The sequence below is a fragment of the Zalophus californianus genome, chromosome 16 (assembly GCF_009762305.2).
Source record: "Zalophus californianus isolate mZalCal1 chromosome 16, mZalCal1.pri.v2, whole genome shotgun sequence".
Taxonomy (NCBI): Eukaryota; Metazoa; Chordata; class Mammalia; order Carnivora; family Otariidae; genus Zalophus; species Zalophus californianus.
The window spans coordinates 47803667-47821165 of record NC_045610.1 but is presented as its reverse complement, the minus strand read 5'-3'; the positions used below and the strand labels follow the sequence as shown (position 1 = coordinate 47821165).

General features: G+C 44.5%; 1 protein-coding gene across 5 annotated transcripts in view; it reads left to right on the top strand.

Moving 5' to 3' along the window:
* TEX2 (testis expressed 2) overlaps nucleotides 1-17499 on the top strand; it is a 102615-nt gene that overhangs the window by 37847 nt on the left and 47269 nt on the right. For all 5 annotated transcript variants that reach the window (XM_027625273.2, XM_027625272.2, XM_027625274.1 and 2 more), the window contains exon 2: nucleotides 4531-6187. In XM_027625273.2, coding sequence (XP_027481074.2) covers nucleotides 4556-6187 — 1632 coding nt within the window. In that variant the 5' untranslated portion in view covers nucleotides 4531-4555. The remainder of the gene's footprint in view (nucleotides 1-4530; nucleotides 6188-17499) is intronic.

Sequence of the window (17499 nt, the reverse complement as noted above, 5' to 3'; positions counted from 1 at the left end):
TAATGTCCTCAAAGTTCTCAAATCTAAGAGGGCCCATTTGTCTCTTGTTCACTTGTTGCTGAGTAGATGTAGCCCTTTGGAGTTCCAGCTCATTGTGGAAGGGTCTTCTGTTAGTGCTCTACCTCGGCCGGCCCTGAACTTGGATTTCTGCTCAGGAGATCATTAAAATTAAAGTTCCAGTTTGCCAGAATCACTCAATGTCTTGAGGGCTAACGTGGCTTTTCTAGAACTCTTCTCTGGGTTCCTGTTTGCCCTAGCCTCAGCCTGGTTATTCCTTTCCCAGTTGTAAAAGCTTGAGTGCTTTCCAGAAGATTTTTTTTTTCTTTTTAATATCGAATTCAGTGTTAGTTATTTTCAGCAGAATGGTGGGCCTGATAATAGAACTTGCCTTCCCAGACGCCTCTGCTACCCCCATCCATTCTGGGGCTGGATGTGATTAATCTTTAAGCCCATTTTGCTCGTGACCAAATCAGACTTTTGCTTAAACGTGCACCTCTGGCAGGAAATCCTCCTCTGTGGCAACATGAGCTATAGGCCCTCCCCCCGCAGGACTCAGGAGCCGGTGTCAAAGCCCAGGGTCCTGTGATCTGCTGGTGGCTTTGGAAGAAGGAGACCTGTTGGGAAGGAAATTTCCTTTTCTGGACTTTCAGTTCCTGAGGGCTTGATAAGGTTGTCTCCTTGTTTGGAGTCCGGTTATAATTGAGTTGGAGTAGAGGGCAGGAGCTAGTTACTTTTTTAAGGTGCTAGATTGTCAGGTGGATAATGAGATGACTCTTAATTTCTCCACACAGCTGGTCACAGGCTGGTGGCTGAGAACTGAGCTTTTAGTCCCTGGGAGACCTGTCTGTGAGGGAGCACAGGGGGTGGGTACCAAGTCCAGGACAAAGCAGTCATAAAGCACATGCATGACATGCTGGAGGAGGCAGCCTGCTGTGGTTAAAAAGGCTTCAGGACATCAGTGTCAAAAGCCCATGTCTAACTATCCCTCCCTTCCCCCTTCTCGGTCAGGTCCGTGGCCTTGGACAAACCACGTTATCTTCCTGGGCAACAGTCAGGTGCTCTTTTCTCTTGACCTTGGTTGTCCTGCAGGGCTGTTACTGTGGGAGGGTCAGTATTGCTGGCCCCAGCAGCCAGCCACTGGAGGACAGAGAGGAGGGAGCTTGCAGTAGTCCCCGGGAGGAGGCAGTGACCCACTTGATGGGTTGTCTAGAACTCAAACCATTGACTCTGGTTCCACCACGTTCAATTATCTAGCAATTTTGGTCCTAGAAGCAGCTTTTCTTCAATCTAATCCCCTCATTTTGCAGATGAGCAAACAGGGCCCTGAGATTTTCTTCTATTTAAACAGTAGTATTGCAGCTGTGGCCTGACAGGGCAGGTTTTATCAATGTTTTATCACATTTTATCAGGTAAAATAGATAAAACACAAACATAAAAATAAGCCTACAAAAAACCCGAATCTGGTGAAGTAGAGCAAGGCTTTGGTCAGTGCGGATGCGGGGGAGAAAGACACTGGATGGTAAGCCAGACTGCCTGCCCTTAGCTGGCTCCCTGGCACCCAGCTCTCCGTGGGGTCCAGCTTGGGCCCTACTGGCTGACACAGGCCTTGAGACAGTCTGATCAGAGAAGAGCAGAGGCCCCTTCAACTGGCAAGTCAGGGGGCCCGACTGTGTGGAGGAAGATTGGGCAAGGAGGCCCCGATGGTGGTCCTTCCTGGGCAGGTGCTTGCTCGTTGTACCGCACGCTCCTGGATACACTACTGTTTTCTGTTTTCTCCCTTTGGCTGCTGCCTGGACCGGACTTTGCCTGCGGATTCCCAGGCCATCCCACCCTCAACTATAGACAGGCCTCTCCACTCTTGCCTTGCCTCCCAGAGGACTGACTCACACTGTTCAGCCCCCAAATCATGCTCTGTCTTTACCCCTGTGCCCGCAGTCATTTTAACTTGTAGCCACTGCTACCCGTGAAGCAGCCTCAGAACAGCAGAGACTTACAGGTCATCCTTTATGTTATTAAAACAATTTAAAGATTTGTATTTATTTATTTGAGAGAGCGAGAGAGAACTAGCAGGAGGAGCAGATGGAGAGGGAGAAAGAATCTCAAGCCAACTCTGCGCTGAGTGGGGAGCCCGACACAGGGCTTGATCTCACGACCCTGAGATCACGACCTGAGCTGAGGCATGGGACGCTTAACTGACTGAGCCACCCAGGTGCCCTGTTATTAAAGCAATTTAAATGAAGCTTATTTTTCAGCCTACTGAGAATTATCAAGTATCAAACTTCTCTTTTTAAATTACCTTTATAATTTTCTTCTTAAATTACACTTATAAAACTAGGTGACAGTTAAATGAAAAACGTGTTGCACTTGGTATTTTTCTTCTTACTAAGCTTACAAACCTGTTGGTTTAAAGGTAACCGGGAAGGATTGTCCTGGACCTGAGGCTGTGTGTCTTTTTAACTTGCCCTCAGCTCCTGGATTTAAATTGCTTTGTCTGCCCATAAAGATCATTCTCTTTTCCTGAATCTGTTGGGGATAGGAAAGCCTGAGGGTCATGGTGAGCATGGGCAAAACTCTGTTGGAAAGTTGCTATGAATATAACTTCTCTTAAGTATTGATGCTAAAAATGTGTAGTTTCAGATGTGTCCATGTTGTGACTGTGCTCTTGAATGGTCGTTCTGGTCATCATTGGGGTATTTTCTGCTCTAGTGACGCAGGATCACTGTTTGCCACCCACACCCCCACCAAAGGTTTACTTTTTCTCTTGTTGGTAGTATGAGGTGCCAGCATTTTGCACATGAATATTTGACAGAAGACTCAAATATAGGAGTTCTTCAAACTAAAGAAACAAGCACGCAATGTAGTGTTGATCATCTCTCGTAGATTACTTGTATAAGTGTGTTATGTTGGGTTGTGTACAATCATCTATAAACATGTAGGATTTTAGATTTGGAAAGAACTCGTGATCCTCCATTTTACAGATGAAGATTCTGAGAACCAGAGAAGTTTTGGCTTGTTCAAGGTCCCACAGAGTCAGCTGGAAAAAGAGCAAGTGCCAGAAGCTCTATTTGCCTGCCAGCACGTATATACCAGCAGCTCCCAAGGCTGCGCTTGCACTCCCCAGGATGCTGCTCCTGTACTGCTGGTCTCCCCCTGCTCCCCAGCACCCACCCACCCTCCTGGAGGTAAAGGCCCATTTGGCAGGACACATCATGCCCATGCTCATCTTACACCTTTTCGCTTCTTTCTAATCATGCCCCTTCTGCCACAACCTGCCCGTCCATTTATTATTTAATTTTAATTTTTTTTTTTTTATTTGAAGTAGGCTCCACGCCTAGAGCCTGGGATCTGAACTCATGACCCTAAGATTAAGAGTCACATGCTCTATTGACCCAGCCAGCCAGGCGCCCCTTCCCCATCAGTTTAAGAGGCTGAGCAGGTATCCTGCTTCCCACACTGGTCTTAGCTTCCTCAGAACACCTGACGTTCATTCCTCAAGTGTGTTTTAGCTCCTTTGATAGGGTCTCTTTCCAGATTGTGGTGTTAATTTCCATTTTGTAGGGTCTGTCATGGTGTGTGGTGTCTAGTAAATGGGCCTTTAGTGAATAGGGAGAGAGGTAATGTACTAGATATCACAGGGTTGGCTTGGTGTCTTCTGTTTTGCTGCCCAGCTTTTCAGGTGTCTGTCTTCTCCCCAGCTGGCCGCTGAGGTCCAGAAGGGCAGAAAGCATAGCTTCCACATCTCTCACCATAGCCCTTAATGGAGTTCTTGGTGGTGATGGGTTACAGCATTGAGACTTAATTTTCCTGCCCTCTGAATCTTGGGTTCAGTTTAAAATATGTTTCCTTTATCCTGAAGCCCCAGAATATGACCATGTCTTCATGGCTACCTAAGTACTCTGCCATTTGGGGAATAAAGGAGCCAACAGGGTGATAGCAATTCATCTAGAGATTTCCCTTTCCACCCTTGGAGACTTTGCTGCTCCTTCTCTGTGGCAAGATAGTATGAGTCCTGGTGGGAGAAGCAAGCCACATAATTGTTAGGATTGCTGGGCAAATAGCACTGGAAGCAGTGATCATCCTGGGTTGGCTTTTTATAGCTAGCAAACAGTGGTGAAGTTTTTGTTCCAAGATCCTCAAAATCCCCAGGCTACTGCATTCTATTCCGTTGGACTTCTGAAGTAATGCTGGTAACATCTATTGTGCAGGTATTTCGAGTGTTGAAATATAGAATAGCTGGTAGAAACAAGCCAGTTAAGAGGGAGGAAACAATTACTCAGCTGTTGTGAAGTCAGACAGATCGTATGGCCTTTATAATACCGGTTTGTAGCTTGCTCATAAAAGAGAATGCCTAACTGGGATTTATCTGGTGAAAATTAAACCATCAAACCCGCTCAGGTGAGCCCCAGTGGCCGTCTGCCAAGTAAAAGCATAATCACCATTTGGAAGGGAGCTGTGCTCCAGTGCGCACACGATAGCCTCTCCTGTGCGGAAACGGCTCTCTGACTTCCAGTTTCCTTGCTCTTTCCGCAGAGCCTGAGCCCTCGCGAAGCCGGCGATGACAAGTCTGAGTGGTCGCCATGCCGAGAAAACCATTGACATGCCAAAACCATCAGCCCCCAGAGTGCACGTGCAGAGGTCCGTGTCCCGAGACACTATCGCCATTCACTTCTCGGCATCCGGGGAGGAGGAGGAGGAGGAAGAGGAGGAGTTCAGGGAGTACCTTGAGGAGGGGCTGGACGACCAAAGCATTGTAACAGCGCTCGAAGCCAAGGAAGACCTCTATCTTGAACCCCAGGGTGGCCATGACTCCTCTGGCCCTGCCGCCCAGCCCATCCTTGCAGATGGACTGTCCGTGTCCCCTGCCATTTTGCCTGTCTCCAAGAACACGGTAAAGCTGCTGGAGTCCCCTCCTCCGGCAGTGCGAGTATTAAGTACGGTGCCATTGGCTCTGTCCCCAGGGTCATCTTCGTCAGTCCCCTTAGCTAGCTCTCCCAGTGTGTCATCCCTTTCTGAGCAGAAAACCGGTTCTTCCTCCCCGCTGTCCTCTCCTTCCAAGTCTCCTGTCCTCTCCTCCAGTGCCTCATCTACCCTGTCCAGCACCAAGCCCTTCATGAGCCTTGTGAAGTCCCTGTCGACCGAGGTTGAGCCAAAAGAACCCCACCACGCCTCGAGGCACAGGCACTTGATGAAGACATTAGTCAAGTCTCTGTCCACAGACACCTCGCGGCAGGAGGCAGACACCGCGTCCTGTAAACCACCCGACTCCAAGCTCAACTTGCACCTGTTCAAGCAGTTCACACAGCCACGCAACACAGGTGGGGACTCCAAAACTGCACCTTCCTCCCCACTGACTTCTCCCTCCGATACGCGCTCCTTTTTCAAAGTGCCCGAGATGGAGGCTAAAATCGAAGACACTAAGCGACGCCTTTCAGAAGTCATATATGAGCCTTTTCAGCTCCTTAGTAAAATTATAGGGGAAGAAAGTGGCAGCCACAGGCCCAAAGCCTTATCTTCAAGTGCTTCAGAGCTCTCCAATCTTTCCAGCCTGAACGGTCACTTGGAAAGCAATAACAACTACAGCATCAAGGAGGAGGAGTGTGATTCCGAGGGAGACGGCTGCGAGAGTGACCCCAGTGTCCCCAGAAGGGACCACCTCAGGGCCTCAGATGAGCCCTCAAGAGAGGTGGAGCCGAGAAGCTCCCACGTGTGCGGCCTGAAGGACTCAGGCCTGAAGACGAGCTCTCTGGTTCTTGAGAAGTGTTCCTTGTCTGCCTTAGTGAGCAAAGAAGATGAAGAGTTCTGCGAACTGTACAGCGAGGACTTTGATTTGGAAGCAGAGGTAGAGAGTACAGTCGATAAACTCCCGGATATCCCTCTCAAGCCCGAGGTGCTGGCGGATGATGGTCCAACTCTTGACAGTGAGGACGAGGCCCACTCAGCCGTGCAGCACCCGGAATTACCAGTGAAGACCCTGGGCTTCTTTATAATGTGTGTCTATGGGTACCTCATCCTCCCCCTCCCCCATTACGTGAGCGGACTCTTTCTGGGAATTGGTCTTGGATTCATGACTGCGGTTTGCATGATTTGGTTTTTTACACCAAGTGCTCATAAATATCACAGATTACATAAAAACCTACAACACTGGAACACAAGATCTCTGGATATCAAAGAACCGGAAATACTAAAGGTAAGTCTCTGCAGCCGCTGGTGAGCACATGCGCTCTCTCCCATACAGCCTGATTTTTAGATCCAACTTCATTTTTTTAGTTGATTGCCATGGGTTTTCACACAAGCAGTGTTTTTGAGGCTTTGGGATCTCTTCATTCTCCGGCCAAGCAAGAGACTTCTCTGGGAAACCTCATTCTAGTTCATGTTCAGCAATTCACCAAGTTTTTCAAGGTCTCCAGGGTGCTAGAGAGTAGCATTTACATCCAGTTCGTATTTCAGTCTCTCTCTAAACTTTCCAGGGATTTGCTACTTGCTGAGGATTTGTTATAGCTGAGTCTGCTAGGATTGCATATTCTTGAGACCCTGGAGGAGGGTTCAGCGCCCCTGGAATGCCAGTGAAGAAAAGGAGGAAGAGAAGGCAAATTGGTGTCATGACTGGCCTTGCTGGCACTCCTCCTTCCTTTGTGCACCATAAGATGGGGGCTGGAGAAAGAGACCTCACTCCCCAGTGTGCAACAGTCTCGGGATTTGGGCCCCCCCTGAGGGTGCTGGGATGATTCATTAGGGTGGTATGTATATACGAGATATAAACTTACAGCTGTAGCTTATATAGTTTGTAAGTCACTGGCACATATACACATTTTATATATATATACATATGATTTTTTAATTGTGGTAAGATGCAAATAACATACAATTGACCATCTTAACCATTTTAAAGTGTACAGTTCAGTACATGAAGTACATTCCCATTGTTGTGCCCTCATCACTACTGTCTGTCCCTTGTACCCCTGAAGCTCCATACCTACTGAACAGTAACTCCTCATTTCTTCCCTCCCTCCAGACCCTAGCAACCATAGTTCCACTCGGTCTTTTTGATTTTGAATACTCCTAGTGTCATATAAGTGGAATCAGACAGTATTTCTTTTTGTGACTGGCTTATTTTACTTAGCATAATCAGAATTAGTCAGAATTTCCTTTTCATTTAAGGCCAAATAATAATTCCATGGTGTGTATATACTCCATTTTCCTTATCCATTCATCCAACAGTGGACACTTGGGTGGCTTCCATGTTTTAGTTATGCTGAATAATGCTGCTATGAACATGGGTGTATAGATAGCTCTTTGAGATCTTGTTTTCAGTTCTTTTGGGTGTATACCCCAAAGTGGGACTGTTGGATCTAATGGTAATTTTGTTTTTAATTTTTCGAGGAATTGCCATACTGTTTTCCACAGTAGCTGTACCATTTCACCTTCCTGCCAGCAGAGCACGAGAGCTCTAATTTCCCCATATCCTTGCCAACACTTGTTTTCTGGGTTTGTTGTTTTGGTTTGGTTTTAGGGTTTTATTTGGTAGTTTTTTTGGTAGTTCAAAGCTGGTTTCATTTCTCTTTTAATAGGGTTTTTCTCCCCTCTGTTTAAGTAAGAATGCTTATAAAAGGGCAGCATCTCTTTCTATTGCAAAAAAATAGAAACAAAAACAAAAAAGCAAAACAAGGGGAAGAATGCTCTAAGGGTCCAAAATACTATTTGTTTTCTAGTTTCATAAACTTTTTATCTTATTCGAAAGAAATACACGGACAATGTTTTTTTTTTTTTGGTTTTGTTTTTTTAAAGATTTTATTTATTTGACAGAGAGAGACATAGCGAGAGAGGGAACACAAGCAGGGGGAGTGGGAGAGGGAGAAGCAGGCTTCCCGCTGAGCAGGGAGCCCGATGCGGGGCTCGATCCCAGGACCCTGAGATCATGACCTGAGCTGAAGGCAGACGCTCAACGACTGAGCCACCCAGGCGGACAGTTTTTAAAAAACTCAGGAAACCCAAAGAAAAAAATTATTTTTTTTTGGTCATACTAGTGGGAAGGAATTAACGATTTTGTTATATATCTTGGTTTTGTTCTTTTTTTAAATTTCTGTGAGTATATATACACCACACGTGTGCATGCTCACTCTTTTTGTTTTGACTTAATGAATCATGTATTTGATTTTTTTTTATTTCTTTCCCATGGCAGTATGTTATGGGACTTTCTTTTTTAAGAGAAGCTGATGCTGAGTCTTGAGGATATGACACATTTAAGCTTAGTATTAATATATGAAGTGGAGTAAGAGTGACTCATTATGGTTGCTATGCTTTTTATAGGGTGGTGCTGTGACTGCCTGAGTTACATGCGCTGTAAGTCAGTTAGTATAACTTTAGCAAAGAAAAATGGTACTTCTGTATTACTCCGATGCCTAACAATCGTGACATTCAGTTTTTTTTTAATTCTTTTTTTAAAGATTTTATTTATTTGACAGAGAGCACAAGCAGGGGGAGCAGAAGAGGGAGAGGGAGAAGCAGGCTCCCCGCTGAGCAAGGAGCCCGATGCGGGACTCGATCCTAGGACACTGGGATCATGACCTGAGCTGAAGGCAGCCGCTTAACTGGCTGAGCCACCCAGGTGCCCCATAACATTCAGTTTAAACTGGTTTGAGCCCTTGACTTGTTTAGGGTGGCTTCATTACTGTTCAGGAAAAGTTATATCTTAGCCTGGGGTCTTCTGTTTGGTGTACTGGGCTGTTTTTAGAAACCTGGCTAAAGGGGTGCCTGGGTGGCTCAGTCATTAAGCATCTGCCTTCGGCTCAGGTCATGGTCCCAGGGTCCTGGGATCGAGCCCCACGTCGGGCTCCCTGCTCCGCGGGAAGCCTGCTTCTCCCTCTCCCACTCCCTCTGCTTGTGTTCCCTTTCTCTCTGTCAAATAAAATCTTAAAAAAAGGAAACCTGGCTAAATACTTTATTTTATAAAAGGAACACTACTACAGATTAGAAGGGTAGGTTGTATGTATATTGTAAGCCAAAGATTTCAAATGCAAATGTTCTTTGGGCTTAATTAATTTTACTGAGTTGGAGATCATACTCTGGGGAACCGTTTAAAAAATATGACACTTTAAACATTTAGCAGTGTTGACGTTAAATTTAGGACTCAATTGTTGTGATAAGAAAAGGAAAGTATAGTGGAGTCTATCTTCAAGCATCTATTTTCTGTTACATTTTCTCATTGGACATTGTGCTTTACTTTCTGTAAGAGGTAGGATAACACTAGCTATTGTAACAAATTACAAGTTTGTTTCTTCCCTGTGGAACAGTCCTGTTTGGGTATTCCTGGTGGGTGGGTGGCCATGCCCACATGTTGATGCAGGGGCCCAAGTTCCTTCCATCTTGTGGCTCAGCAAACTTTCTTAAAAGGCCACATAGTAAATATCTTATGTTTGTGGGTCATAAAGTTTCTGTTGCAATCACTGAACTCTTTATTGTAGCAGGAAAGCAGCCACAGACAATGTGTAAATAAATGGGTGTGGCCCATTTATAGAAACAGGCCTCAGGCTCAGTTTCTTGACCCCTGCCTAGGGTATTAGAGTTCTTTGCATCCAGCTGGCAGGAGAGTGAGAGAGCAAAAGAAGGCCTGCCTTCTGATAATGCCTGGACCTGGAAGTGACACACATCACTTCTACTCAACATTCCATTGTGAGCTAGTCACATGGGTCCTCCAAAATGTCAGGGGTCCTAGGGAATCTGGGACTTGGCTGGTCAACTTCTTCCCAGCAACAGCTATGCACTGTGGAAAGGGGTGCCCAAAGTCTGAGGCACAGCTTGCCTTCTCTGCCTCACTTTCATAGTACTTATAAGATCCCTAGTTATATGTATGTTTATTGCCTATCTCCTCCAGTCCACCATAGGCTTCATGAATGCACAGGCCATGTCCATCGTGTTCATCGTTGTGTCCTCAGCACGTGGCACATAATGGGCACATGATAAGTACTTATTGGATGAATAGGTAGGTAGATGGATGGATGATGAATGAGTGAATGAATGAATGAGGCTTTATCCGGAAATGTAGGTGGTGAGGCAGTATTGACCCTGTCATCTCCTAATGAAGTTGCTTTTTAAAAGAAATCCCTGATACTTAAGGAAAAAATTTAGTTGGGTTGAAAGGGGTGGTCTTTTAAGAAGACAAAAAATAATTACCAAAAAGTACAGGTTATGGAGAGGTTTTTCTTTTCCCACTGCAGTGGAAAAGCCAAGATGGTCCATTTTTGACAGGATTCGGAACTTGATTACTACTTAGAAATCTCTGGCAGCAAATCTGCTCTTCTCTTACCTGTACTGGCCTCCTGAATTCAAAGGGAGAAAAGACTGCTGGCATCTGCCAAGTAGAGCATTAGAGAAATGGGGATAGTGGCAAGTTCTAGATTTCTGCTCTCTAGATTTACGGCTTTAAGAGTGATGCAGGAGATGGGCCTTGGTTTCTTTATAAAACAGATCTGTGAACCTGTTTCTAGGGTCGGAAAAGCCCCTTTTTGAAAATAGGCTTGATTTAGGGAATTAGCTGTTTTGAATTATTTTCTGTGGAGGATGTAATGGTGCAGTTCTTGAGGGCAGGCATGGAAACTTAAAAAAAAATTCACAGACATGGGTTATAAAACCTGCCCGTGATAAAGATCTCTACTATAGAGGCCCAGCATTGACAGTGATCCTCTGTACTTCGTGCCCTCAGTAGACTGTATCTGGGAGCCCCATGAACCAGACAGGCAGGAGGGTTAGTACTCCAGGACTATTTTAGGAGACTGTGTGTCTTTAAACTTCAGAGCCATGTAAGTTCTCAGTGATGGGTCCAGGACTGAGAGTCCTGAGTCCTAAATTGGCTCCATAAACAATTCAGAAAGCATTGCAGTTTTTCTTCAGTGAGACTTCACATGAAGATGAAAGGGAGGAGAAAAGTAAAGCTCTTTTGTAGTTTATCCAGGTGATTTTACTGTTCCATCCACACTGTGGACACTTGTATTTAAAAATGACCCCATTACAGGGGCACCTGGGTGGCTCAGTAGGTTAAGTGCCTGCCCTTGGCTCAGGTCATGATCCCGGAGTTCTGGGATCAAGCCTCGGGTCGGGCTTCCTGCTCAGCGGGGCGTCTGCTTCTCCCTCTCCCTCTGACCCCCCTGCCCATGCTCTCGCTCACTTTCTCTCTCTCTCTCAGATGAATAAACAAAATATTTTTTAAAAAAATGACATTTCTGCAGTGGTGAGTATATGGGTTGGAGAGTCACAAAGACTGTTAGCAGCCAAGTACTAGCTGTTCTCAAAAACTGATATGTGGTTGATTAGGCCTCATGATCCTCCACCATCTCTCACTCGACGCTGCCAGTCAGCAGCTCTCTCGTCTGGGATGGAAGCAGTCAAAACCTCTGGAAGCCCAAAGAGTTGTCACCAAGTCCACAGAACGGCTCTTAGAACCTCCTCCAAAGCCTGCTTGTTCTTAATGTTTGGGGATTCATACATTATGATTTCATACATTCATGCTGCTGATGAGAAGCAGCAAGTAAGAGAAAGGTGGCTACACAGGCACCAAGTGACAAGTCGAACGTGTGAGAGCAGGGGGGAAGATCAAAATGCTAGGAGACACTAATATGACTGAAAGCTTGGCAGTCTGGGTATGTTAGCTCAAGGTAGAGCCTCGTGTGCTGCAGAGTCCCAAGGGCTTCATTTTGAGCAACAACCCCTGTGTGGTAACCTTCTGGGGGTTTTATTTTGGGTCACTAGCTAGATACCCTGAGCTGGGGACCCTGGGAAAGAGTGGGTTTGGGCATCAGAAGAATTGCATTTGGGATGTTTGTTTTTGCTGAGCATTCTTAACAAGTTGGATGCTTCTCTAAGAATGAACTTGTCACAGGAAGCCTGGGTGGCTCAGTCGGCTAGGCGTCTGCCTTCTGCTCAGGTCATGATCCCAGGGTCCTGGAATCGAGCCCCGTATTGGGCTCCCTGCTTGGCAGGAAGCTTGCCTCCCCCTCTGCCTGCCGTTCCCCCTGTTTGTACGCTCACTCTATCTGACAAATAAATAAATAAAATCTTTAAAAAAAAAAAAAAGAATGTACTTGTCACTTGACCAGGAGTGTACTTAATTCAGTGCCATTCCTGTACACTGATGTTTCCACATGTCTGTAATGATAAGCTTCCTGAAGATTTCATAAGGTTCTTAGATGTATGTTTGAGTGTATGACTCATGCAGTTTTAAATTATATTCATGGGTAAATTCTTTATCTCAGACTTACAAACCACCCCACAGAACACAACAGTAGAATGTTGGTTTCCAGAGTGATGATCTGTCTCTCTCTCTTTTTTTTTTCTAAAATTATTTTAATGCAAACATAAAAAAAATCTGTCTCTTTTTAAAAGATATGGCCCATGTCATGGGGCGCCTGGGTGGCTCAGTTGGTTAAGCATCTGCCTTCGGCTCAGGTCATGATCCCAGGACCCTGGGCTTGAGCCCTGCATCAGGCTCCTTTCTCAGTGGGGAGACTGCTTTTCCTTCTCCCTCTGCCATTCCCTCCCCTCCACCCTGCTTGTGCTCTCTGGCTCTCTCTATCTCTCCATTAAATAAATAAATAAAATCTTAAAAAAAAAAAAAGATATGGCCCAAGAAGTTCAACTAAAATTATGTTTCCACCATTGCAAGACTAATAGAAATGAATTTTAGAGAACCTTTTTTCCTTAGGTTATATCACATTTGGATTTTTAGTAAGAGGGATAGATTTTTTATTTATTTTTTTAAAAGATTTTTATTTATTAATTTGACAGAGAGAGAGACAGCGAGAGGGGGGACACAAGCAGGGGGAGCTGGAGAGGGTGAAGCAGTCTTCCCGCCGAGCAGGGAGCCCAATGCGGGACTCGATCCTAGGACCCTAGGATTGTGACCTGAACCAAAGGCAGACACTTAACGACTGAGCCAACCAGGCACCCCGGGGATAGATTTTTTAAATCATTGCAGTCCCTAAATACAGGCTTTGGTTTTGATATGTAAAAATGATTTCGTAAGGAAAACATTATAAATTTTGAGAAGAAATTCAAACTTGTAAATTTAATCTCAATTTCATGCAATTCTTTTAAGAAATTAGAGTGTGCAAATCTTAGAAGAGAACAGCCCCATTACAGCCAAAAGAGACTTGGGTTGCTTTTTGTTGGTGTCTTATAACCCCCAATACAGTGAGTATGAGAAATAAAACATTTCTTTCTACATTATACTGAACTGAAAATATCCTGCTCCCATAATGGGTCACTTGAGTTTTTATGGATGGTTTTTATAAATATGGCTATTTCCTAGTGTCCCTTGTTGCTTGAGTAATACCAGGTGAGATGTTTCAGTGCAGGCAGCCCTCACTTAAAAGCAGGTACCCATGTTTTAAAGTTGGGTGGAGAGTTAATGGTGTAGAAAATGCTTCCTGAATTCCATAGGAACAGTGAGGTTAAGGAAGTCAGGTGACTCCAGAATGATTTTTCTTGAACTTTTACTTTCTAACTTTTTATTGTAGAAAATGTCTAGTATACACAAGAGAATAGTATAATGAAACCCCATGTACCCAAGGCCCAGCCTCAGCTTCAACAATTATTAACATTTTGCCAATTTCCCACTCAACTCTTTAGCTTACAACATGGCTAAACAGTAATTCTAGTTCACTTACATATGACTAAGTTTATAGCATCATTTCCTTGAGAAAACATATTCTGGATTCTGGCTAGCTATTCCAGGACCATGCTTTTTAGTTTTGTTGCAGATTTCATCTATGGAGTGAGGAGAGAGGCTGTGGGCGTAGTGGGTCTGAGAGTTCTCAGTCATGTTTTTTGGGAGAGTAAGGTATTAACCATGAAAAAAAAATCAATGCTAGATATCTTTTCACCTCTAAAATTTATTTTAATATATAAAAAGTACTAAGTTCATCGAAGACTGTTCTTATTGTACAATAAATAATTAGCCTTTGAGGGGGAGGGGCATAGGCAAAGAGAATCTTTTCTTTTTTTTTTTTTTTTTAAAGAGAGAAGGGAGTGTGCGTGTGAGAGGCAGGGAAGGAGAGAGAGAGAATCCCAAGCAGATGCCACACCCAGCTCAGAGCCAAAGCAGGGCTTAATCTCACGACCCTGAGATCATGACCTGAGCTGAAATCAAGAGTTGCAACACTCAAGCAACTGAGCCACCCAAGTGCTCCAGAAGATAGAGAATCTTAAGCTGTATGCTGGGCAGGGAGCCTGATACAGGGCTCAGTCTCACAACCCTGAGATCATGACCTGAGCTGAAATCAAGAGTCAGATGCTTAACCAACTGAGCCACCAGGCACCCCAGTCATTAGCCTTTAAGAAGAAGTTTGCCGTATCCCCCAAGACAAGGAGGTTGCCAACAAGATGGCGCCAGAGCATGAGCCTGTTAGTGTGTTGGTTCCTGAGGCTGCAATTGTGAACTGTTTTCATTCTTTTGCTTCTTTTCAGTGGTCTCCAAGATGGGTTGCTGAAGACACTATTCGAGAAGGAAGAATTAAAAGTTTCTATTTGTATATATTTTTTACTCTAAGAAAGTAATAGCCTTGCTAATATTTGACATACAGATGACCATATGTTGACCTTTGCCGAAATCCTTAGAAGTTACCAACAAGACTATTTGAAATGTGGATTTTATTCTTTATCATTAGTGATGAGCTTCACCCTAAATATATATATTATGCATTGAGGTGTCAGCTGAAGAGAGTACAAAGCTGTTAGCAAGGAAAAGCTAAAAATTAGCAGAAGGCTAATTATTTCGTCTTTTTCTCTTAATTTATATTTTTTACTTTTTATAAAAGCTGTAATAGGGCAACCCTGTTGGGACCCCTCTCACTCTTGAGAGCTTTTTCTGTATCTTCACTTAATAAACTTATATCACTTTACTCACAAAAAAAGCTGTAATATATTAGAACATGTATATAATTTGTAAGTAAATGGATATATTGTGGGTATATACTCAAAATTTTTTAGCTGGTAGGATTGTGATCTAAAAAGTTTGGAGACTACTAATTTATTGGCTTGTTAATCTATTATAATTTCAAAATTTGTTAATATGATTTAATGTTTATCATGTGTTTTTTTTTAAGATTGTATTTATTTGATAGAGAGAGACACAGCAAGAGAGGGAACACAAGCAGGGGGAGTGGGAGAGGGAGAAGCAGGCTTCCCTCTGAGCGGGGAGCCCGATGCGGGGCTCGATCCCAGGAGCCTGGGATCATGACCTGAGCCGAAGGCAGACGCTTAACGACTGAGCCACCCAGGTGCCCCTGTTTATCATGTGTTAACATAAGTCAGACCTTGATTATTTCAGTGGTTCATCTGAGATCATGTTATTTTTCTGTCAAATTTGAATGCTCAGGAGCGCCTGGGTGACTCAGTTGGTTAAGCATCCAACTCTTGATATCGGCTCAGGTCATGATCTCAGAGTCGTGAGATCAAAGCCCACATTGGGCCCTGCACTGGGTGTGGAGTCTGCTGGAGATTCTGTCTCCCTCTGCCCTTACCCTTCCTCCCTCTCTAAGAAAACATTTTTATTTTTGAATGCTCGTTTTCTCTTACTTTTTACTATTTGCCTGTACATTCTAAAACTGTTCTTTGGTCACCTGAATTGGGTAGATGCTGCCCTGAAGGATGGAAAAGCTGAGATAAAGGCCATTTTGCAGAGTCTGTGGCTTTAGCTCTGACCCCAATGCTTCTAGTGATGTGGCCGTGAAGGTGACCTTGGAGCAGTCAGTTGGAGGATGTGGATGGTATTGATGCTGGTGCTCCTCTCCCCAATGGACTTTTTTCCCTTCTTGATGGTTTCTTTGAGTAGCATTTATTTTGAATGTTGACTGTTGGCTTAAGGTTGTCATTCATAGTATGAAGTCTATACGTCTGTAGGTTTTTTTGTCTTTTCTGGGTAAAATCAAATTTGTATCTAAAGTTATATAAATTTAAGTAGACTGTTCCTGCCATAGTCTCTAAGTCCATGATCTGTGAGATCATGTTTTAACTGATGATCCAGTTCTAAACCATTAATCCATCAAAAAGCGTCAAAACCTGCAAAGAGAAAAATCTTGCTTATGCTTTAGTTTGGGAGACAAAAGTCCCCGAGCTTTTTTATGGGCTTCAGAGAGGATTTTCAGCAGGAGGGGCCTCAGGCCCTGGCTCTGTCCTTATGTTTAGGATTTGTTCCTTCCCTGACAGGCTAGATGAAGGAATGATGCCCGGGAGCTGAGTGACAGGCAGCCTCAGATGCCAGCACAGCCATGTGACAGCACAATGTCAGCCCCACGACACTGAAGACAGAGAAAGCCCCATCGCTTCCTCGGGCCAGAGGGCTGGTGCATTGCTCTGGTCAGCACAGCGTCAAGCTGACCAAGAGAGAGCATTGGTCTTGACCTCCTGGCTGGCACTATAACTGAAAGTGAACACAATAGTAGTTCTTCCAGACTTTATTATTTTGCAAAAGGTTAATTGCAGCTTTTAATCTTTCCAAGTATTAAATGAGTCCCTTTATAGATTGTGGTTTATACTTTCAGCCAGACATGGCTTCTAAGCCCAGTGGAGAATTGGAAGAGAAACCCCTGACCTTTTACAGACAGGATCACAGGACCAGTCTGTGAGCCAGGCAGCTGCAGGCCAGCTGACTGTGGTCATTGTCCCCCAGTGCGTGCACTGTCTCCATTTTAACAGCTCCAGCCTCTGAAAGAAACAAGGCTTGTCTGAGCTGCTTTAGTGTGGGTTGAGAGCATCTCTGAGTTTTTAGTTGAGCTGTTGAAATGGAATGAGTTGCTAACTATACACTATATCTCTTTATCCCCACTCCTATGGCCCATAACAAAATAAAATTGGAGAAACATCTTACTTGGTAAAAAATGGAGGGTTAAGAACTGTAGAACAGCTGAGCAGTAGACAGCTAGGCACTATATGGGAAACTGGGGGGAAGGCATTGAAGTTGCTGCATGCTCTCAAGATCTGATATTTGACTGCTTAGGTCTGGAAATTGTTTGCAGCTGAATCCAGGGGGTTGGTCAAGCTACAGGAAAAAGTTGGCCGATTGATGGTATCAAAAAGCAATGGGGTTTGCATTGGGAGATCACTTTCTGCAAGGGCAGCCTGCGTGGTTTGCGGTCAATAGGGTGCATTAGGGGTCAGAAGCAGGAGAATCATGCCTGGTTTCCTCTTGGCCCGAGCCTCCCAATGGCCATCAGTATCCTGGATGCCTGACTGATGCAGGTCAAGTAGCAGCCCCTGTGAGTCTGTCAAGGTTTCCTATCAAAGCTTGTAATGTTCTGGAAGGAGCCCTGCATGGGAGTCAAGAAACCCGAGCACCAGTCACAACACCTACCTCTCTCTGTTACAGAGAAGTGGCTAATTCAGTTTCTGTCCTGAAAAGCTTAAACATCTTTTATTCTAAGATTCTTCCTGTTCTGTGCTATTTTGTGCAATTATAACTTGGTTTTCTCCTTGGGAGCAGTGACCAAGCCTTCTTCAAAGTAACCTCTG